The sequence below is a fragment of the Oenanthe melanoleuca genome, chromosome 4 (genome assembly GCF_029582105.1).
Source record: "Oenanthe melanoleuca isolate GR-GAL-2019-014 chromosome 4, OMel1.0, whole genome shotgun sequence".
Taxonomy (NCBI): domain Eukaryota; kingdom Metazoa; phylum Chordata; class Aves; order Passeriformes; family Muscicapidae; genus Oenanthe; species Oenanthe melanoleuca.
This window is the reverse complement of record NC_079337.1, coordinates 10499048-10521719: the sequence shown is the minus strand read 5'-3', so window position 1 is coordinate 10521719 and position 22672 is coordinate 10499048. Positions and strand designations below refer to the sequence as shown.

Sequence of the window (22672 nt, the reverse complement as noted above, 5' to 3'; positions counted from 1 at the left end):
CACTCTGCAACCAGATACTTAAACTATACACTGGCAGTCTTTTCTGTTGCTGGATTTTTTCTTTACCTTACCATGTTTGGGGTAGAATGCAGCAGCCATTTAACATAACTACATAGCCACTATTAAGGAGAAAGAGAAGAACAGTATCTATGAAGCTGCACAGGAAATTCTAGGTATGTATGAGTTAGGTTTTGTCCAGGATGCCATAATTAATGCCCTTAGTGGAAGGCAAGTCTCCATTGCTTACACACCAGCTGTCTTGCATGTTCATCCCAGTGTCAGAGGGTGCTGTGCCCCTATAAAACCAGCAGGTTTTCACCTTTGTTTTTGAGATGTAGGTACCCAGAAGCCCTTTCTATCTTGGCACAGTGATGAGCTACAAGAAAGTCTTGGACTCCTTGTGTAGTGTGTGTTTGATCTCCTTGGTTCTGAGAATAAATAATACACTATCCAATACACTCCTCAGATTCTGCTGCAGCAGTGGATAAAATACTTAACTCACAATTGTAGTTTTAAATATTTTTCAAATGTATGTGAAATGGTCGCTCATCTCAACATCAATATTCTATTCAGAATGTTAATTCAGCTGGAAAACTTTCTCAGAATTAAACATCCACTTTTTCTCCAGATGATATTTTTAAATTAAATTTGACTGATTCCTCACAGTGTTTTTTGTGTACTCTATCAGTAATACTTTGGTATGAGATTTTTTTTCTGAAGAAAATTTCATGAAGTTGATCAGTTGTTGCTTTCTGCTCCTTCATCCATTCAGCTCAGCTTGATTTTTGTTGGTAGCAGCAGTGGAGTATAAGGACCAGAAAAATGAATGTGCTGCCTGTTTCTACCAGAAGTGTTTGTTAGTTAGCTACTCCATTCTTCATATCCTTCCAGTCAGGACAACCTGTACAGAAATGGCTTTCTTCATCTGAGTGTGAGAACATACCACTTAGAGTACCACTTTCATTCTGGAAATGGAAAATTACTTTCCTTCTGGGAGGCATAAGCATTCAGACACACTGATGTTTTTGCAACTTTCAAATCAACACACAACTCCTTAGGAAAATGAATAAATCAAGCTGTGAGGCCTATAATCTGTGCTCAAGAGTCTGAGTCTTCCAAGGCTCAACACGTAGGACCAGAATTTTGTCCCTTTGAGATGAAAGTCCTGTGAGTAAGCAGAGGTCCCTGTTTCACAATTCATTAAGTAAATCATTGCCCTTTCTGATATGTCTGAAATGTTTACTCTGCACATATACCATTCAATGGCTGATTGAACACGAAAACTCAGGTAGGATTTGAGTTTTTCTGTCTTCCTAGTTGACAGAATATTTGTGGCAGAGAACTAGGGTGTAAGACAAGCAAAAGTGAAGCTGTGCAGTCATTGATGGAGTGAGCAGTCATTGAAAAGAAAAGCATTTGCAGGACTCCAGCACTAACATCCATCTATCTGTGATTTCCAGGCCTGTTTTATTTACCAAGGTTTGTAGGAATACAGACCCACCTTGTAAAGAGCTCTCTGGAGAATGATTTATTTTGTTGCTAACAGGATGACACCAGTCTATAGTTAGCCATGTCTGGTCTGTAATCAGACTCAGTGGGGCAGATTAGGTGCTCTCATAAAGTGAACAGGGCTGGAGGAAATTGGCACCAGAAAGCAACACAGATACTACAGCAGCTGGACTTAGATAATCAGTACTCCAGGAGGCTGGAGAAATTTGGTTTTGAATGCTTTGCTGAAATTTTAGGTTAAGAAATAAAACTGTGCCATTCTCTAGACATAGCAACAAGTCCCTTCAGATTGTAAGAAATTGTTTATTTGCGTACATTCATCTACTTGATTATGTGTTTTTTGTATTTGTTTAATGGTGGTGATCAGCTATGCTATTGCAAGAACTAATCCCATCAGGAGCAGTCTTGCAAGTATGGAAAACCATAACCTTCAGGGATTATGATTCATCTGTGCTTAAAAGGAACATACTGACATTAAATCCAAGTTATATTACTGAATATCCTGAGATCCCTGGCTTTGTACAGCAGAATGGGAAGCAAGAGTAGAAAGCAGATGATGAGCTTTTCTGGGTGTTGCAGAAGCTGCTGGGGAACCTACTGTCCTTGACTGGATTGTTGTGGTGTTAGTGCTGGGCAGCAGAAACAAATGATGTTCTGGCTGTTACTGGTCCCAGCCAGGTGTTGTGAATTAGCATATCTTTATTTTTGGTCGCCTTGCCTTGGGGGTGGTGCCTTCCCCAAGGAGGGAGGAGTGGCCACCAGTAGTGCAGCAGTTTCATACTGTTACTGCTGAATTCAGTGCTGTCTAAGAGGGAGAGAGTAGGATTTGTAGAAAATTGAAAATTTCAGCAAAGAGGGGAAAAAAAATCAGAAGCGATTAAGATGAGTTTCTTGAAGACAGTGCCTTGATGCACTAAACTCAGGTAAGGTAGTTGGCTGTAATTGTTTTTCCTTAGAAGTAGTTCTTGACAATTATGCATTATATATGTATGTGTTGTTTTTGTTTCTGTGTTTAGCCTGGTTCTGGCTCACAAAGGTATCTGAAGGCTGTTTGATTTTATAGAGTAAGCCTTGGAATGTAGTCTTTATGTTGCATGTAGTAGCTCAAAGAAAATTCTGACCAAGTGGACACCTATTACATGAAAAATCTGCTCTTTAGGCTGAAGCTAGCTGTGAAGAGACTGTTAATAGTGTTAATGTTAGTTCTTCATTGAAACAAAGCCTTTGGAAATAACTGTAGGTTCCTACTGCAGCATTATGTCAGATTTATTAGTTAGATGTATTGGTAACACAGTGCTTAGTAGCTTAGAGTTTCTCCTATGCCATGTTCTTTTTCTTCTTTCTTTGCATAAAACAGAGCCCAACAGGAGTGAACCCCACTACATGCAGGTTTTGGTCCTAACTGCATCTACAGACATTTGCTGTGAAAGAAATCTTGGGCTTCTTCATGAGTTTCATAAATTAGAAAATATGGATTTGCATTTTAGTAAATAAGATTTGCATTATATCTGTTCTTTTTTTTTTTTTTTTTTTTTGGTCCTAGTAACTCTTTGGTTTGGAGTCCCTATGAGAGCACTGAATTAAGTTTTTCTTATCTATTATTTTGGGATTAGCTTGTCTTTTTCTTTTCCTCTTCAGTAGCAGAACTTGGTGCATCAGTATTTCCTGTCCTCTGAGGGTGTACCATTCTCTTGTCCTCTAGAGGCTGCTGTAGAAATCGTTGTAATACATCAAAAACCTGCTAATGTGATTGGTAAGTTTAGAAGTTTTACCAAATTTCCTTATTAGTTTCCATTTAAGAATGCAGAACATCTAGACTCCCTATTGTTTCTATTTGGCCCAGGGGCCTTTTGCAGTTGAATAGGCTGTTCAGTGTTTTTTAAAATTTGTAAAAGTCATAATAATCAAGTTGTGCATTGTTACAAGTTAGTTCTTAGTGTGTCTGAAAAAATACAGATGCAATCAGGCATACTGAGAGTTAGCTGCTGTCTGGTCCCAGGCTAAACCTGGAATTATTTTCTCAGTCATTTACCTAATGCTGTCTTGAAGTCCTATCAGTGAGTTGGTCTCTTTATCCTAGATGGATTAGTTTAGGCATCATGTGTTTATATATCCTACTTATCTTTTATATGATCAATCCTGCTTCAGGTTTTCAGTAAGCAGTTTTCCCTTTAATCCCATCAATTCATGCATACAGCTTCTTTACAGGGTAGCATTTAGCTTTCTTGTACCTGTATAATGTCTAGGTTGAACTTCCATGTTTTTATATTTATGAAATACAGGTTGCCAAGTTTGTCTTCAAAGTCATCTCAAAGTTGCAGCTAGGTTAAAAAAAGGTACTTGAATATTAAAGTAAAGGAATAAATAATAAAGAAAAGATAGTCAAGGACACACAAATTAGCAAACTTCTGGTCTGTTATAAATATAGCCAGTATGTGGGATATCAAGCTGGATTAAAAATGATAAGAAGTAAGGTTGATAGTAGGTGCGTGTTCAGGTGGATGTGGTAAGTCTGAGCTCTGTCATTTGCTAAAAAATAATCTGGAAACTAATTGTAAATTACTAATAGGATTATTATTTTGGCTTTAAAAAAAGTCTAGTGTGTATCAAACCTGCTCTTCTTGTTTTACTGGATGTGTCTGAGTATGTGTTATAGGCAAGTTACTCAGACTTTGCCAGGGTGAAGTGGCTTACACTGTGCCTCAAACTAAATAGCTGCCAGAAAGGGGAGGTTGAGTGTACAAGAAACAGGGTTAGGCTAATGTTTGCAGGAGGGCTGGAGTTCCTTGAAGGGAGTCAGTTGGCCATGAAATGCCCTGGGATGATGAGTGTTGTGCTTTTAGGAGGAGATGTGGTAGAAGTTGTGTTCCCTCTTGTGTTTGTAGCAGTTACTGCATTTCTGTACCGCTCACCAGAGACATGGGGACAGCTCAGTTTCAAGTATGAGGATGTCTGGCCTTTCTGGTTTTCTTCTGTAAAGTTGGAGAAGTTGTGTTCTATGACTCGATGGATAACTCTTAGTCTTGGTGTTATGATATTGGAGATAATCAACATTGGTATTTTTAGTACTTCAAGAGATACACTTGTAACTTTTGGTTAGGGTCTTATGTTTCTGTGATTCTGTCTGAGCTGAGAGAACAGGCTTAGTATTTCCAATAACCCAGTTCAAAGCTTTTTTAAAAAGGTATCTGAATATGTTAAGCTTTCTGACAAAAGATATGAGTCTTAATCTGGTGTAATCTCTAAAGTAATTCTGTCAATAAACTTTGGATTCTGTGCAAAAATACTTTTGGTTTTGAATTCATGTAGTGTTTTGATAGTGTTCCTGTTTGCATCTTCTCTGTAAAGAAAGTCAAGTGCTGATTAAAAAAAAAAACTTTTATGGTTGTGTGCAACTGCTACTTGCTCTCCCTCCATTTTTTAGCATGATATAGTAGTAGAAAGAAGCAAAGTATTCCAGCTACTGCTCCATCTCTTTTCCATGATGAGTAGAATAAGGTGATCAATGGAAAAGAGAAAGATGCTGTGTTTCTTGAAGTCACACAATGTTATTACAAGCTATGTTACTAAGATTGAGAGCATGTAAAATGAGTAAAAAATATTTGTAGTTTCTTAAGCATGTGTGAATGACATTTGTAATTAACAGTGAAAACATGAGGACCAAACACCTTCAGAAAATATGTGCTAAAAAAAGATTTGTTCTTCTTGTAGAAGGAAGTACATAATTTTATAATTATGCCAAATAGAATTAGTGTTCCATCATAACTTTCTGAACTCTAAGTCTAGCCTATTGTAAATAGTCTGATCACAAAGGAATTTAAGTGTTACCTGGACTATTTAGAAACCTTTCTTAAGGATTCATGACAGAGTTTCTATATTAACTTTTTCTGGTCTATGACATGAGGAACTGTAACTTTTTGTCTTTGCTTGTATTCTGTGTGGGGTTTTTTTTCATTTCTCATTCTTTTAGAAGGCAGAGCTTGTTTCTCTATCAGTATCTCCCAGTGATAGGGATAGTGCTACCTATTGTTTCTTATTCTAAATTGCTTCTGACTTCATTTTGCAGTTGAAGAGGATGGAAATACTGATTTGTGGCTGCTGCTTTCATGTTTTGTTGTGATTTTCTTTATTGTTGCTTAAGAAAAGTGACAAGCCACCATTTGAGACTCAGCTTTCTTACTATGGTAGTACCCTTATGCTTTATCAGCTGAGATTACATTGCTTTGCTGTGAGGAGAGAACAAGTGTTGCATTTTCTTTTGTGGCTTTGAATGTTTGCTGCCTTGAATTTCTAGTTGGATGCTTGGATTTTTGATATCTAGAGGAATATGACCACTAATTTCTAAAAAGAGAGTATTTAGAAATCACTTCTGTATTTTTCTGTGAGATCCCCCACCCATGTTACTCATGGTCAAAAATGAGTTGCTAAAAGCTCCATGTAACCCATGGTAGTGAAGGTCACACCCCATTTTACTTGGGGAGTTGGGGTAGGTGAAAGAAATGTTAAATTGCAATGGATCTCTTTTTCCAAGCCTGCTAGCCTATTTTGTTTTTTTTATTGCTTTGTCATGGAAAGCTTTCAGGCTTGAGGCCACATAAGACTTTGGCATAGTGGTGGAATGTAGAGAGGCATATGCAAAACTGTAAGTCTACAGATGAGCTGGACAAAATGGTAACTCCACAGGTAAATCAATATAACCCGTCTATTCAATATCCCAGTGGAAGATTGAGGTGCTAAAATACAAGGCTGAAGAGAAATCTGGCTAATGGAGGGTAATTGCAGGTATATGTTTGTGACTCTGCAGACAGTTTTGAAGATCAGAGATATTAAAAGTTTCTTCAAACTTTCAAACAAAGGAAGAGTGCAGTGGGGCTGGAGAAGCTGCATGGCACATGTACAGGCTTACTTGGCATTGAACAGAGAGAGCTCTCCCAGGCCTTGGAACAAAGATATACAGAGATGTATCATTCGAGACCTTTTCCTACAGAGAGGATATGAAAATTTTGGCCATTTAAAATGCATTTACTGGAAGAGGAGTCTTTTGAAAAGATGAGATCAAACTGCAGTCTCCTGAGAAATGGCTCACTGGCATTGAGAATTTATGCTGTTGCTGAAGAACTTGAAATTGAGAAATCTGATAGATTTGCATAATGCCTATTATTTTTTTTTTCTTTAAAGTGTACATGAAAAGGAGATAGAAACCCAAGGATAGCATAGCAGATAAAGTGATGTAACTGTACAGAACAACAGACAATTATTAGAATAAAAGTTAAGTGCAATAAATATTTCTGAGGATAGTAGTAAGGTGTGTAACTACTGGTTATGACTATACAGCTTTCAGTGCAGTTAAGATTGTGTATGAGCTGAAGTGCAAGCAAAGCTGAAACACTCTTGTGCAAATACCAAGAGCTTGGAGTACAAAATGGAATGATTTGAATTGCAAAATGTTAGACTGGGTATCACAGCCATAAGGTAATAGCATAGCAGGCATAGCTGAACATGACTATTGAAGGATATGGCCAAAACCTAGGAATAGATGTTACTGAGTGGCACTATAGTACATGATATTATAATGGTATTAGAGTGTTGCTGGAACAATTTGGAGGAAATGCTAGTGAAGCAGAAACCACTTGGATTGATGTCAGTTCAGTGAAAGGTGCTGAGACTTCTGGGGCATTGGTAGATTTCTGCAGTGCTGAATCTGGAAACAAGTAATTGTATTGCAGTAAAGATGAAAATTACTGGGCACATCACAAGAGAAACCATCTTTGTGAGTATCAATTAGAGAACAAGTGCTGCTCATAATGGTAGGTAGGGCCAAGATAGTATGGTTTAAAGGTGTATCAGTTCTTTCTATATGAAAATAAATCATGGGGCCAAGATCAGGTGAGACTTGTTTTGAGTAAGGTAGTTTCAACTCAGACTTGTATATCTTGAGGATTTATATGGGTTTGTCTTATATGTTTTCCTGAGAGATGGGTTCAGGGAAAGATTATGAGAACTGGAAAGCATTTCCTACAGGGGATGAATGAAGGAATGAAAACAAACCCAAAATTTGGCTTCTTTATCACTTCCAATAAGGGAAAAAAAGAGAACATACATGTAAGATAAAGGTAATTGTTGGCATAATAATGTAGATCATTTGTACATTGAGACATTTACTTTGAAGATGGCAGAAGGTTCTTGATGCTAAACCAGTCTACTTCTGGAACAATATTCTTCTGGTGGTATAGAGACAAAGCTTTCTAGCTACTTTTAGGCTTGAGCTAAAGAATATATTGTGGAAAATATTAGATTTTGTTGCATGTTGTAGTAGGTCTGATAACTCAGGGAGCTCTTTCTGTTTGATGTTTTTTAATGTGGTTGGACAAGTCCTGTCCCTGGCATGTGATTTCTGGGTTCAATTTGGGTAAAGTCAGTTTGTCTTTTTCTTTGCTGAGATAGTCCAGGCTTTACAGGAGTAACTTTATGTTAACATTTTCTTCTGAGCATTACATCTAATTAAGTTGAAATATCCCTGCAACACACACACAAAAATTGCCCATAACCTTTCATTTCCACATTAAGAGAAAGTACTGAATGTGAAGTTTAAAGCACTTTGTGTCTTTAAAACAGACAATGCTGTAGCTGACTGGTTTCTGACCCTTGGTAATTTTTTTTTTTGTGCTTGAAAGGTAATCATAGGAACAGTCTTTCATTCTCACGCATTTCAAAAGCAGCAGCCCAGTAAAACAAGGTGACAACAATTCCCCTCCTTCACCTTGTCACCCTTTCAGACTTCACACCTCTTCCATCCACCTGCAGAAAGAGTCTGACTTGACTAGTCTTGGCACTTGTGCTAATGGCAAGGGAGTTTTCCATGCATCTCCATACAAAGTGATTCTTAAATGAATGTTAAACTCTTCTGCTGGAGCAAAACAATGGTTGAATCTTCTTATTTTGGTAGAGCAGGAGAAATGAGATGATACATCCATAGACTAATTAAATATGGCAAAGTTGGATTTGAGGAAGAAAATAAACAAAAATTAAAGCAAAATGTTAGTCTTCCTTTGATTATTAATTTAAAAGTTGTATTTGTTTCAAACATTTTGATTTAAAAATTTTATTTGAAATATTATTTTATAAATGCTGGGAAAGGAAGGAGACAGCTAAGTTTGAGAAACTGCACAGTGCCAAGTTTCTTTGGTTGTATCTTCCAGCTACCATTCCTAATTGCCCAACTGCCTTTAGGTAATCAAGAAATCAGTTTTTGAGTAATTTTTGGGTTGCCCTTGTAAGGTGCTAATATGCCATCATGAATTGAGGAGAGGGTGGGTAACCACAACAACCTGCAGTGGATAAAATGAGTGGAATGCTTCTGTAAAATACTGTTTCTGGGCACGTGTGTGCTTGCAGTCTGAAAATTTCAAGATGTTCTCAGAAAAATGCAAAAGCTACTTACCAGGAGAATTTAAGTTTTTAAAATTTTTTTGTCTAAACTCCTGCACAAGTTGCTTTTTTGCCTCGAAGTAAGATGGATAAAATTGTTTTGGCTAACATCTGAAAATTCAAGAACAGGAGGGGGAAAAAAATTCCTGTAGCCACTGATGATCTATTTGGGATAAGAGCTTTAAGGCTGCTATACATCAGTTGCAGAAAGTGTGCCCCTCTCCCAGCTGTAGAAGAGCTGTTGGTCTCCAGAGGCAGCTGCTTTAGCTGGGCTTGTTTAGAGAGCTGGAAGAAGCTGTGCATGAGTCTTAAAAACTGACTCCCTTCTGACCTGGACCTTGATGTTTTAGTGTGCTGCCTTTTTACCTCTCATTTTTCCTTCTAGGCCTACTAGCAGCTCCCCAAAGGACTCTTTCCACAATATTCCTCAAGTTCTCTACCTTGTGTTCCCAACAACTCTAATGGCTCTTCCCAGGCCATGCTCAGTTGCTATTTGTTATAGTTATGTCTGTCCCACATCCTTAAAGTGTGTTGCTATATTTGGTCCTTTCCTTTCTGTCCCCAAATTTTCCTTCTTTTTGTGGTGTCCTATTTCAATTGACTCTCTGGTGGCTCTTTCCACAAAGTCTGAAGTCTTGAAGCTGACTTTGAGAATTATGTTCTGGATCTGCATTTTTATAGAAAATACTTTCTTAAGAAACACTTTCATTTCATTAGTTAGGTAATATTCCTGATTATTCAATACACAAGAAAGCATTCATTCTGAAAGATTTAGATCTTAAGAGAGTCTCATCTTTTAATGTATGCAAATGTAGTTAAGATGAAAATAACTGCATGTCTGCAGCAGTGCAATGACATTGTAATGGAATGATGCTCTGAGGAGGAGGAGGTAGTTCATGATGGTATTATTCAAATTTATTTTTGTGCTGAATTAATGGTACTGTTATCTAGTCACTCTGTCTGTATGAGAATGTTCTTCTGTCATTAGTAATGCTGATAATTGCTCCAGTGCTGACTGGGATGGAGTTGAGTCCAACCACTGTTTTTACTTGGAGGGCTTCCTCCTCAGACTGTGCTTACTGGATGTGAAGCACCTGTCTGTGGGCTGTGAGATATTGCTACTCCATTTTTGCCTACTGCAAACACATCAGAGACTTAGTGATACCCAGCCTGGTGAGAGAAGCTTGCTCCAAGCTCTGGCCAGGCTGTAGGTGCTCTGCTTTACCACTCTGGTGGGATGATAGGAAAGCAAACACAAGTGTGACCAAGGAACAGCCTGTTTGTAACCATCACTGCAGAGCTTTGCAAGCTGAAGTTCTGAGGAATATTCTTCTTTTTTTAGAGCCAGATCTTTTGGTGCCTTGGGTTTGTTGGTCCCCTCTAAGCTCTGATTCTTTGCTTCAGGCTGGTTTCCCCGTTAATTCTTGCCCAGAGGGTCTTTTAGAAGATGAGAATCCTTCAAAGCATGTAGGTCTGATTAAAATGTAGGTGATAATCCCTCAGCTAGATGTCGAGCAGCTATTCCAGGCTGGGCAATCAGATGCAATTTTACTACGGATGAAAAAGTGGCTCTTGCCAGCCATTCACATCCTGAGGCAAGCTCAGTTTCTGTGTCTAGGGACTTGGCTTGTACTACTGTGCACCTTCAGTTTTCATCACAGAAACACTCAGCCCTGGACTGCCTCTAGTAAAATCATAGTTATGTTTCATGTTTAATGTAAAGCCATTCGTTTAATTCAGACATACCTGTTTTGTAATAATTGCATCATACCACTGCAGCCATGGCATTTTTACCCAAGTAAGTCTGTACCTGAGGAGCATGAATATCTTATGAAACCAACTCTTGCGTTTTCTTACAGTGTATAGCTGTGATAGCCTTATATTTAAGTTATTGTTGTGAGGGTTTTTTTTTAAGGGTTTTAATCTGCAAAATGTGTACTTTTAGCAGGTTTTATGTAGCTGGGCTATTTATCAGTTTTGACTACGTAGACTACTTTTTTAAAAAAAAAAGTTTATAAAAACATTTGCCCATGACCCTTTTAGTTGGAGACAGCAGGGTGCAATATAGACTAGATAACTGTACTCAGAAATCCAACTAAGTGTTTGGCTCTATTGCCTAATTAATAACTTACTTAATAAGATATAACTTGTTTTTCAGGATTATTTTACTCCCTCACTGTTTCTAGCTAGTGAAAAGCTGCATATTGGTGAAAACAGGTAGTATAGTAGGGGATATGCATGAATAGGAAATTTAGAATTACTGAGTGAAGTGTTACACTTCCCAAATTACCTGTCTGCATGGAAAGGTGTTAGTAGGTTTTGACTCCCAACAGATGCTGTCTGTGTTGCTTAAAGTTCTATTAGCAAGGAATTCTGCAGCCACAAAACCAGCAGACACATAGGCTGTTCTGGAGAGCTTCAGTATGTGCATGTATGCAGTTTGAACTGTCCTTAATCTTAATTGGAATTTGGTATTTGGGGAGAGTTTGATCATCTTCTGGATCTTCAGTTGACTGGGGTTCAAGCTGTGGTTACATATCTATATTATATAGGTGTTAAGATGGATGAAGTTTTTTAGTTCTAGGATATGATGCAAACCAAAATGGTTGAGAAATTCAAAGGTGTTGGGGACTGCAAACTTAAGATAAAATCCTGTATCTTAATAAAAGCTGCAGTCTTAATAGAGTAATTTATCTGTTGTAGTAGTGACCACTGAAACTGATGCTACAGCAATTTTGCATTTTAAGTTTGCTTCTATCTTTTACAAGTTTATAGATAATGGAAGAAAGAGGAAATAAATCTTATAGAGGCAAAAGTTCCAGTTATTGCCACTCGGCAGATACTGTATCTTGCAGAATGAAGCAATATAATGCAATATTTTTTTGAAACTGGTTACTGTGTCCTACCTTCATTCCTTTCTTTAAGGGATTGGTGTTCCTAGCAAACCACTTCCCCCAGCCAGGTTCTACTGCTGACTTCTGTATAGGAGCTCCTGGTGACTTGAGCTGTGCCACACTCATTTACTTGGGATTTTTGTTTTGTTTTATTTGAAATGGCAGCTTACAGGTTTGTGTGTTTTCATTCCTGGAGATTAGAGAAAGAAATCTGCTGTGTAAATAAATTTGTGAGTAAGTAGTGACTGAAATGCTAATATTTAGCTGAGCTCCACTTGCTCTGAACCCATGGGGTCACAATAGTGGCTGAACTTGTCTTCACACTTGTTTGCCTGTAGCAGATGTACGGCTTTGAAAGACTGACTTAAGCTTCTAGTGCTTGTTTTCAAGTGCCCTAGAAGGTCATGTCCATACCACAGTTTGTCTGGCCCAAGAGAGTGTTGTAGCCAGTGCTACAGAATATCTGTGGCTGAGCTGGCATGTGAAAAGGAGGAACATAGGCAGTGTTGCTTGGAGGTATAGTTGGAAATTTGAGCAAAGTTTATGGATTAACTTGAATTTTGTGTGAAGATAGGTTGTAAGGATAGTAGAATAGTAGTAGATTTCCTCAATGAGTTACAGCTGTACTGATTGCAGAGAAGTGGAGACAGCCTTGCCTGCCCAGTGAGGATGGGGATTATAAGAGTGGGTCAGCTGTTGAGAGTGAGTTGCAGTTGGAGTCTGCTGGCTGTGCTGCGAGGAGGAAGGGACGTGCAGTTGTGCAAAGGACAGATAAGGTAAGAAGGGATTCTGTGAGGGACAAACAGGAGGGTTAGGTGGCTGGATAAGGGACAGGTTGGGGTTCAGCCAGTCACATAGAGAGGAGAGCAGGAAACTTGCAGAGAGAAGGAGTCTGCTGTGCGGAGCTGCCTGTGAGGAAAGGAATCAGAGGTGCCTGAGAGAAGGCATGAAAAGTTTTCGGTAGAAGACTGGTGTTGGTGCCAGCTGTGTCTGTCTCAACACAATTACTACATTGCTTGAAAGTATAGCTGGAAATTTGAGTAAAGATCATGGATTAATTGGAATTTGCCATGAATCTTCTTGAGTGAGGACTATGCTTGAAGCCCTTCATACGGGAATTGTTGTAAGGCTGCAGTTCCCAATCATCCCAAGCTGACACACCTGAGGCCCTCTGCAGAAGGATTACCTGTGGGGGCACTTCTGCCCTCTGTGTTGGGCTGGCACTGGCATTTCTGCAGCCGGGTAGATCAGGGAACAGCTTGGTTAGGTTTTCATCGAGGTCAGTTCCTTGGGCTGACTGTGGCTCCATCAGCTGTGGTCCCTCCGTTCCCAGGAGCCGCCCCCGGGCCGGGTCAGCGGCTGCTCAGGCGCAGCCCGAGGGAAGTGGCACTTGGAACGCTTGGTGTCACGGTGCGGGGGCTGTGCTGAGCAAAGCAGTCAATTCTTGCTCCATCTCTGCCTAGTGTGGTGCACTGAAACCACACGGGACAGCTCGCACCAACAGATAAATGACTTCCTTCTCACAGGACAGGTTTTCAGCTGGATCAGTATCAGTGGCTGAAGTACATCGCTCAGTGGGTCTGTCAGGTGATAGCTGTTATGTTTATTTGTATTATCCCTTTTCGAGGAAACAAAAGGCAGGATTTTTTTTTTTTTCCCCCTTCCTCAAAAAGATCACGTCTAAATGTGATCTGGGAATGAATGCTGGGAAGCTACATGAATCATTTAGGAGTTTGCTTGACTGGGAAATCTGTCAGCTGAAGGGAAGACAGAGCTGTTCTGCATGGTTGCTGCTTTTTTCAGCTGAAGGGAATACCTTCAAGGCAAGCCAGCATTTAATTTTTCATTATCTGCCTCCAAATAGAACAGCTCACCTCTAAGTGCCTTTTTTTCTGAGGAGATACTTTGCTTTTAAGGTATTTTTTGGTTTAAGACTTTGAAAAAGGGGCTTGCAAACAGCAGTGGTAGCAGATGAGGAGACTGGTTGGTTTATGTGGTGCACAATTATGCCATTGCTAGATCATGCATCCCTTGGAAGAAGTCTGGTTCTGGTTAGGGATTGCCATGTCAGCTGAACTCCTATAATCTTTTCAGGGTACAGTGAGGTAAGGGTGGCTGAACTGGAAACTTACAGAGGATAAAGTTATTACAATATGGTGTGTGTGATTCTAAGCTAAATACAACTGAAATAACCGCTGGTACTGTTGTGGAAATGAATAATTATTTAATGTTTGTTACCTTTCTTCTGTGTAAACAAAAAACAATTCAAAATCGTTTTCAATGCTCAGTAATGGCTATCCTAGGAAATGATATGCTTTATTAACTTGCTGAATATTGCAGGCTTGTAATTTTTTGATTCTAATTGTTTTTGAAAGACACAATGGCTGATAAATTGTAGGAGGAAACATTTGAACTAGTTAAGGACGATGATCTGTTCAAATAGATTGCTATAGTACTTTTAGCCTAGCAAAGTATAAGTGAAAACTACAAACATTATTTGATCAGCCCTAGCTTTGACCTTGCTGGAAGGAAATAAGACAGCCAGGAGACAAAGTGAGGAGACTGAGCAGTTAGAAAGAAATGGAATTTTTCCCTGGATATAATCAGTTAGCTTGACTGCATGCAGCCAGCTGATAAGCATCTGTAACTACATATAGAAAGGCATGAATAACTTTGTAATGCCAATAGATATCTTCTGTAGATAGCCTAGTACTTAGTGATACTTGGTATATAGGCCTTGCCTGTCTTTCTTCAGTGAGGAAAAAAGAAAACCCAAACCTAAAAAGAAGATTCTTTTGCAAGATAAATTTTTCTACTGTGTTCTACTGTTTCCCCCCTTTATATTAAGGTTGCCTTTGCAGATCTCTGAAACTTTGTTTGGAATGCAATCCCTGAATATGTCAGCCAAGAGTTTTCTTCCCTGCTGATCAGCTGCTAATGATTTTTAGGGTAAAACTTGAATATAGATTTAAATATAGATTTTTGAAATTTTTACTTAGATATATCCATATATCTATCTATTTGAAACTCCTGCCATGTATTAATTATTTTTTGCTGACTCTGCCTTGTACTCCTATTTCCTCAGTCCAAGGCAGAAAACCTAGAGTTTTGTTTCAATGTGCAGGGATCAGGGATAGAGTGGAGAGTTTTAATGGGGAAACACGTGTTATTTATATTTTATGACCTAATAAAGAGACAGGAATTAGCAATATCTCCTTGCTTAAAAAGAATATAATTTTTGAAAACAAAAGTATGGACTAATTTTGCAGCATTCCTTTTGAAGGCTGTTTCCTGTGCTGTGTGTTGCAAAGATTAAAGAAGTTCTTAATGCAAAATGATGTGAGCTAAAAATATTGTACCTTTTCAAAGGAAGAGAATGGGAGTTTAGAATGTATTTGGTAGAGTCTCTGAGGATTTGAAGCTGTGAATTCTGGTGTTTTTCTTTTTGAAATAGCTAAACTAGTGAAATTGGGCAGTCAATTTTATTGACTTTGCTTCAGAGGTTTAGGAGATTGCAGTATTAAAAGGCTTGTATTTTTTAACACTTTACCAAAATATCTAGAACTATATGCAGTACTAATGGAAGCTGCAAGGTATTATGCACTGATTTGATGTTGATCTGGGCTTATGATCTGTAAGAAACCTTGGAACCTAAGAGACTGTGCTGAAAGTGTTTCAGGGTAGTGCATGCAGCCATGAAGGTGCTTACTCCCTTTTGTACTTGCAGTAGTGACCCTCTGCAATTCCTGCTTTGGGCAGGCACAGTGTGATGGTTGTCTAGAACTAATAAAATATGCTTTAGTAGCTGTTGTGCAGGGTGGAAGAGTTGCAGTTTTTCCAGTGGGTGGCTGTTATTCATGCTGGCCTTTAAGTGCTGAAGTCAATTTTGTGCAGGTTTTACATGATAAAAATTGCTTGTATTTAAAAAATTTATTTGAATGTGCGACTGGGTTTTTGACTTCTGATGTTCATGTTGGGTAAAAGGTGTTTGCATCTCTTCAGGAGATCTGAAATGTGCTTTTTTTTTTTTTTTTTTTTTTTTTTCGTGCTAATCAGAGATGTGCTACTTCAAGGGTAGTGCTTACAGTTACTGTATATTGGAGTTCTTTTTCTGTCACATGTATCACATTTACCCTGTCCATGGAAAGTGATCATGGAAACTATAGCTTCAAATGCAGGGAGACAGGGGACATCCAGCAGAGAATTTGATAAATTTTGTGGTCTATGAGCTGTCAAAATGGTCATCTGTTCTAAAATTATTGCTTTCAAAGACGCAGACTGCTCCACCTCTTTCTCTCCTGGCCACTCACAAAGTAATTGGCTGGTCCAGTTTGTTTATAAATTATGGCTGTGGTTATTCTGTGCAGAAGAATGTTGAGAAGGACTTTGGTCTCAGCATGCCTCTGTCTCTTTCCATGAGCATTAAATAATGCCTGTCTCTTGAACCACTGGTGTTAAATAACTGAAGATAATATCATTCTATCTGAGTTCCTGCTAGGAGAGAAATAATCTAGGACAAACGTTTAAAGGCACTATATGACTATGTAGTTTCCCTGACTGTCAGTTTTAGTCTGAAATGGAGACAGAAGGGAAGTGGATTATTGAGCTAGAAAGTCTTTCTGGTCCTTCAAGGAGACCTAGTCCTGCAGCTGAAAACAGGCATGTCCTTTGGGGTTGTTTACCTTTAATTTTACTGTTGTGATAGCTTTTGGATGGTCATTGAGTCTCTGAGTTAAATCCAAGCTTGAATCCCAGGATCTCCTACATGTTTTAGTCTGGATACTATTCAGACAGGTCAGATTAGTTTAGCTTCTCTGGCAAACTTCCAGGGAACAGGCACCTAGATTATTATTGCTGTGGAACTGCTGGCCCTGCTGCCCTGCATTTCCATCAGGTACTGGCTGATATGTACCAAAGTGTGCTGTCTCAAGGGTTTTACTGCTGTGTCCTGCTTTTACTATCCCCCCTGATTTACATGTAATGGCTCCTATGCAGAGCAAGTGGTGCACAGATATGACAGAAGGAATTCTAGGCTGTTAGTACTTTACTGATAGATGAGTGCAAGATATGTGCCATCTCCTCTGGAAGAGAAAATAACAAAATCAATATGCACATCTCCTCCTGGAACTTCTTTGTTCCTTTTAATAGCCTTTCCAGAAGCCTGGTGTGTTGTTTTCCTTTGCTAGAAAGCAAATGCTTTCTTAATAGCAGTTTACAACTTGTCTCATCTCCTGACCTCCTGCATTTTGCAGAGCTAGGTGGGAGTACAGCTGTCTGTGCATTATGATAATTAGTGCATTTAAACATAATTAGTTTAGCCGGTAACCCTTATTTACTTTGATAAGTCAGGTTTTATTTAGCTATTGGCAATTTTTAAGACTTTTTCTTCTGGGACCAGACTCATAAGTTCTGATTTTCTTTATGCTACTCAAAGAGATTGAAGCAGTCAAGAATAACAGCAGATGAAGATGATGAAGAATAAGCAGATGAAGATGCTATTTAGGATAGATTTATAAGGTGTTTGTAAAAAGGACTGGAACTGATTGGTTCATAAACCAGTAAGGAGGTTGGTTGCTGTTGGATTTCTAGAACATTTTTCTTTAAAGCAGGAAGGGCACCAATGACCTGTGTAAAAGGTGTGCAAGAGATCTGATGGAACCAGCCAAACCAAAAGACTGCTCAGTTGGAGACAGCAGAAATTGTTTAGCTTGCCAAACTTAGTTGTTTGTGTTGAAAAGCTAATAGGCCTGTTGCAAAGACTGTGTTCTCTGTTTTTAAAAATACAATCTGCTGCTGTAAAGTAAAATGAAGAATTAATTCCATTCAGCATATGGAGACTGGTAGGAATGTATTCATTGCCAACTCTAAAGCCCCTTTTTCAGGGGTCTGTTGTGGCTGGATTTCATGTGTCATGCAGCCCAACCAATGTCTTTGGATGGATTTGGTCTTCAATGTTGAATATGCTCATAGTATAGGATTACAGTGCATGATAAATATCCTATTTGTGAGTGCTGTATGAGTCATCTTTGCACAGCTGTAGTCTATCAGTTTACAAAACATTGGCAGCCAGCTGCACCTGCGTGGTGGAGCCTCTGGTAACACATTTTGGGCACAACAGCATCCTTGTACTGGAAACTGCAGGTCAGGTTTTGAGATGACTGTGAAGTTATGAGGTTATTTGAAGAAGATTATGAAGATGGGGTAAAAGAAGTATAGCTGCTGATGCTCAAGGGAAAACAAAAGGTCTATGTGTGGAAATGAACAGAAGAGTTGGAGCTGTACCTTCTGCTTAGACACACGTTGGGACTGCTTGGATGTATTCTCTTCCTTGCTTGCCAGACTATTTGATAATGGAAGAGAAACTAAATAGCTTTTGTCTCTGTGCCAGTTCTGTAGAACCTACCTAGGAGGAAAAAATTACTTGGAGGTGTCTTGAGAACATAGTATTTTTTGACTTGGCAATTTTTCACGTGTACAAAATAATAGTTAAGTTTGGTTTGCTTTCACTGATGTAGAGCTAAAGGAACTGGCTGTAGTAGGGCTATTGGAAATTACAAGCAGTGACCATTGCTTGAGAGATAAAAAGAAAGTGAATGTAAAGGTAAAAGTAGGAATGAAAGGGCCCACAGAAAGAGTGCAGAAGATGTAGCTTCTCCTACAGCTCAACAATTGAAAGGAACTGGATCAGGAGTTAAGAGTTGTAGTTCTCCACCAGAAAGAGATGTCAGTGTTGCTCTGGGAAGAATAAAGGCTCCTGATTTAGAGACTGAACCTGGCTTCTGAAGCCCATGTACTAAGGATTTTTTTTTTTTTTCTTAGACTGCATAGGTGTATTAAAATCCATCTGACATGCTTCACTTACTTGTTTGTATAAGGGTCATACCAAGAATTCTTTTTATGAGAGAGGCCTTTATGTAAACATTAGATATTTAAACAACATAGAATATTTTGAGGATTAAAATGAAGATCTCTAGAACTACTTTTCTGGTCTTATTTTCTTATCCTTGCAGCAGTGTGAAATGGTGTTGTGTTAACTGCAGTTGAGGAAAACATATTTGTTTTCAAATATCCAGTGGTCAAAATTCCTATGGAACTTAATGTTCAAATAATTTCCAATAAACAGAGAGGAAGAAACAACCATGTCTTATATGTGCCAAGTATAATTTTTTCATTAAGTTAAGTTACGTAGTTCCAAGGAATAAAGAACTGTTGGGTTGGGTCTTTGGTTTTTTGTTTGTTTGTTTTTATGGTTGGTGGAAGAGAGAAACGCACAAGTCATTCCCTGAAACCACAGAAGAAAATGTTCTAAAAGAACTGAAAGTTGTTAGAATAGTAGACTTTTATAGTTAACACTTGGTATTTTGTTAGAGCTATTGTTCCTGTGGAGGAGATGGCAATAAAAGGCAATCTACCCTCTTCACCTTGCCCCCAACAGCATATTTGAGTTTTCTAGTGATTTATAGGACCATAGCCAAAATATATATTTTAGTGGTATTAATTAACTGTAGCAATGCTGCATAAAATTACAGCTTCTTCATAAGATCCTAGAGCAATGGAAAAGAAACTAAATTTTTCTTTCTTAAGAAATGTGAGGGGTTACCTCAGTGACCTTGGGTTTTTTTCCCATTACTTACACTGCTCACATATTATGAAAAAAAAAAAAGTAGTGTTTGGAGTCTATCCAATAGAATGGAAACCACAATAAACAATGGCATCTTTTTGAGTTTTTAAAGTTTCAGTTGACCTTCACATTTGTTGTCTAGATTTTGCTCAGCTTCAACAGAACAAGTAGCACCATCGTTGTTCCCCTTCATCTCTTACTCTTGATCTTCTTCCTTGGCAACCCATGAGGTTCAATGCTGAAGATCTGGCATTGCTGGCCAGGTGCCCATCAGGTTGTTTTGACTGGGAAGGGAAAATGAAGATTTGCAGAGTGGTTAGAGATGAGAAATTAGGTAAAAATGGCTTGTACTGAAAATCATTGGCTTTCTCAATCCTATAGAAAAAAAAAATAGGTAAAAGTGACTTGCACTGAAAACTGCTCCTGGTTGCTATGTGTGCTTTGTGCAGTTGTTGGCTTGGTTTCACTAATCACATACACCTATCTGACTTTTTGTTTTCTTTGTTACTGGTGCTTGATTGGCACTAAATACCTTTCTAAATAATGAAACTAGTTTGCTCAAGTTTCCTTTGTCGTATACCTGAGAGAGTGTGAAGTCCTTAACATAATTTTTTTTTCCCTGTAAACAAAGACTGGTTTTTCTCTTCTAGTAACTGCTAGTAACCAGTCACTGTTTGCCATGTTTTAAAAATTAGATATCCAGTTCCTCAGAATTTACCCCTCCCATCTCTAAGAAATGTGTTCTTTTATCAGTATAGATTTTCCATGACTCACTTTGCACCTCCTTTGCAGGTTTCTTCAGGCTTTTATGACCATATTTTAAATGTCTTTCAATTTCTAGTAAGCTTGAATAAATGTCTATTCCCTCAGTAGCTGTTAGAAAATAGCTTATGTTTAGTGGTAAAATCAGTCCTAACACAATAATTTCAGCAGTAGCAAATGTTTTATCTTCACTTGTCCCAGTTGGTCTTTATAGTGATTGTATTTACTTTTATTCTATTAGAAGAAAAACCAAACAAGCTGAAACCCAGCACAGTCTCAGTTATAAGGGGCTGAGCAAGTTCTCTGCCACACTTTCAGAAAATTTTATACATGCCCTGGTAAAACTACAACATGTTTTTTCTAATGATAATTAGCCACAATTTCCTGTGGAGTGTGCAGCAAACTTCCTGGGCAGGAGGCTTTAGGAAGCATTTACTTCTGTCTGCCCTGAGGTTCCTCACCAGGTTTACTTACCCTGTGTACTCATTGTAGGCACTGTATCGAACCCTGCCTGGTTGATATCTGATGTTTTGAGGATGTTTTCCAATTTTCTATTACTTATGATTATGTTGAGTGCTAATACTGTTAAAAACCTTACATTTACTGGAGAGATAGCAAACATTTCTGTTGCTCAGTATCATAGATTCTAGGGAAGTGTTTGAGGATCTATGCACGATGTTCCTATTGCCTTGTAAATCCTTGTGGCTCCCAGCAATCATGTTAAGATCCCTTGAGAGGAAGGGTCCTTTGTGTCAGGGCATGTTGGTCATTGTGTGTCCTGTTCACTGATAGGTTTGTCAATGTTAGTCTGACTGATCTTTGGACCTGCTTCTTTTTCACACAAAGGTAATGACTTTCTAATCCTGTAGAAAACTTTCTTTAATCTGAAAAAGCTGCAGTGTGAATGTGATTCCTTCTTTCTGATGCCCACAGTGTTCTGGGGGATGGAATTTAGTCTTAGCAGCTTCCTGTGCTTGTACTCTGAAGCTACATACTTGGATCTGATAACTTTAAGTTTTCAGTTGATGGATGTTCATCAATTTATATTATATTATTTTCTGTGTTGTCTTTGCACTCGTAGGTCTGAAAAGACGCAGGAACTTCAGTTCCTTTTCTAAGAGTAGCCCAGGTTGTTATTCAACAGTTATTCTAAATCCCACTTCCTCTAAGTATAAACCTCCCGCTTTCTTGAAAGAGGTACTCTGTTTTTTCAAATGTTGCCTTTTGGAGCATCTTAATTGAAATTATCAAGAGAAAAAGAGAATGCTATTTATTTATTTACTGCAACGAGACATCCTTCTGCTCAGTATAATGATTTTAGTGGTGGCTAGCTTAGGGAAATGCAAGAGTTTCTCAGAGGCAGCTGTAGAATAATGTGACCTTAAGATACAGCTGTTCTTCCAGCTCCCTAGCAGTTCCAGGCTGGCCTCTGTCTGGAGGTACAGGGTTTCATGTGTCCCCTCAAACATAAAAGAATACATCTTGTGTAAAAGTATTTCTTCATCTCTTAAGAAGTGATCTCTAAAGAGATCACATTTGTTTGTGAAATTGCTATCTGTGTATGTTATGTATCTGTATGTGTCTACTCATACACCTGCAAGTATGTTTTTAAAAAGAAAAATAATGCAATATTTAAAATCATCTTTCAAGGTTTTTTGACCCACTCACTGACCATGAAGTTGTGAAACATTCCCCATTCTCAAAAGGTTTTTTACATGCCTGAATGTGTCCATGAAGATATAGACACATAAATAAACAAAAAGATGTTATTCCCACTGGTTAAACACTTTTTAAAAAGTGTAGCAAAAACAGGCTGTGAATATTTAGGCCTCATTTTATTCTTCTTTTTTATGTTTTAAAAATTGTGAATTCAGATTAGCATTTTCTAATATAAGTGTAATAGTGAGTGTTTTTCTGTTTTAACATGGATTAGTTTTGATCTGTTGAAATGGTGGGAACAAAAGGTGTTTCATGCTAAAGTGCTTGTTTCTGCTCCCATGTGAGGAAGAGGGAGAAGCTGAGAAAACTGTTGAGGGTGTGCTGCAGTCACCAATTCTCCCAGCTGCAGAGTAGAAGAAACCTTCTGGGAAGTTATTTGACATCTAACATGGGCAGCCACTGAGTTAAGCTGTCTTGTTTTGGTTGATAATGATTTTCTTTTCTGACCTTTATAACTAATTCACCTTTTTGAGAAGCATTTAATGTGTGTAGACAAAAGGTTATTTTTATTAATCTCTTACCCCTCTTTGCATGCAGAACCAAGGGAGAGACGGTGCTGACTGAAAGGAAATCTGCTTTTTCTAATGAAAAATAAGGTAATTCATTTTCCTACTGCTTTTCTGGATGTGCTAGTCTAACATGAGAACTCGAGTAATCCTTTTTAATGATAGCTATATTGGCATTGTGCTTTTAGGGACAAAAAATATAAATCACTCTTATTAGAAGAGTGGAAATGAAA

General features: G+C 38.3%; 1 protein-coding gene across 2 annotated transcripts in view; it reads left to right on the top strand.

The window, feature by feature from the left end:
- Positions 1-22672, top strand: part of INPP4B (inositol polyphosphate-4-phosphatase type II B) — a 285764-nt gene that overhangs the window by 15663 nt on the left and 247429 nt on the right. The window contains exon 2 of one of the 2 annotated variants that reach the window (XM_056490188.1): positions 22471-22529. The exons of the other annotated variant lie outside the window; for it this stretch is intronic. Within the exon in view, the coding sequence (XP_056346163.1) occupies positions 22518-22529 (12 nt within the window). The 5' untranslated portion in view covers positions 22471-22517. The remainder of the gene's footprint in view (positions 1-22470; positions 22530-22672) is intronic. 2 annotated transcript variants of the gene reach the window in all.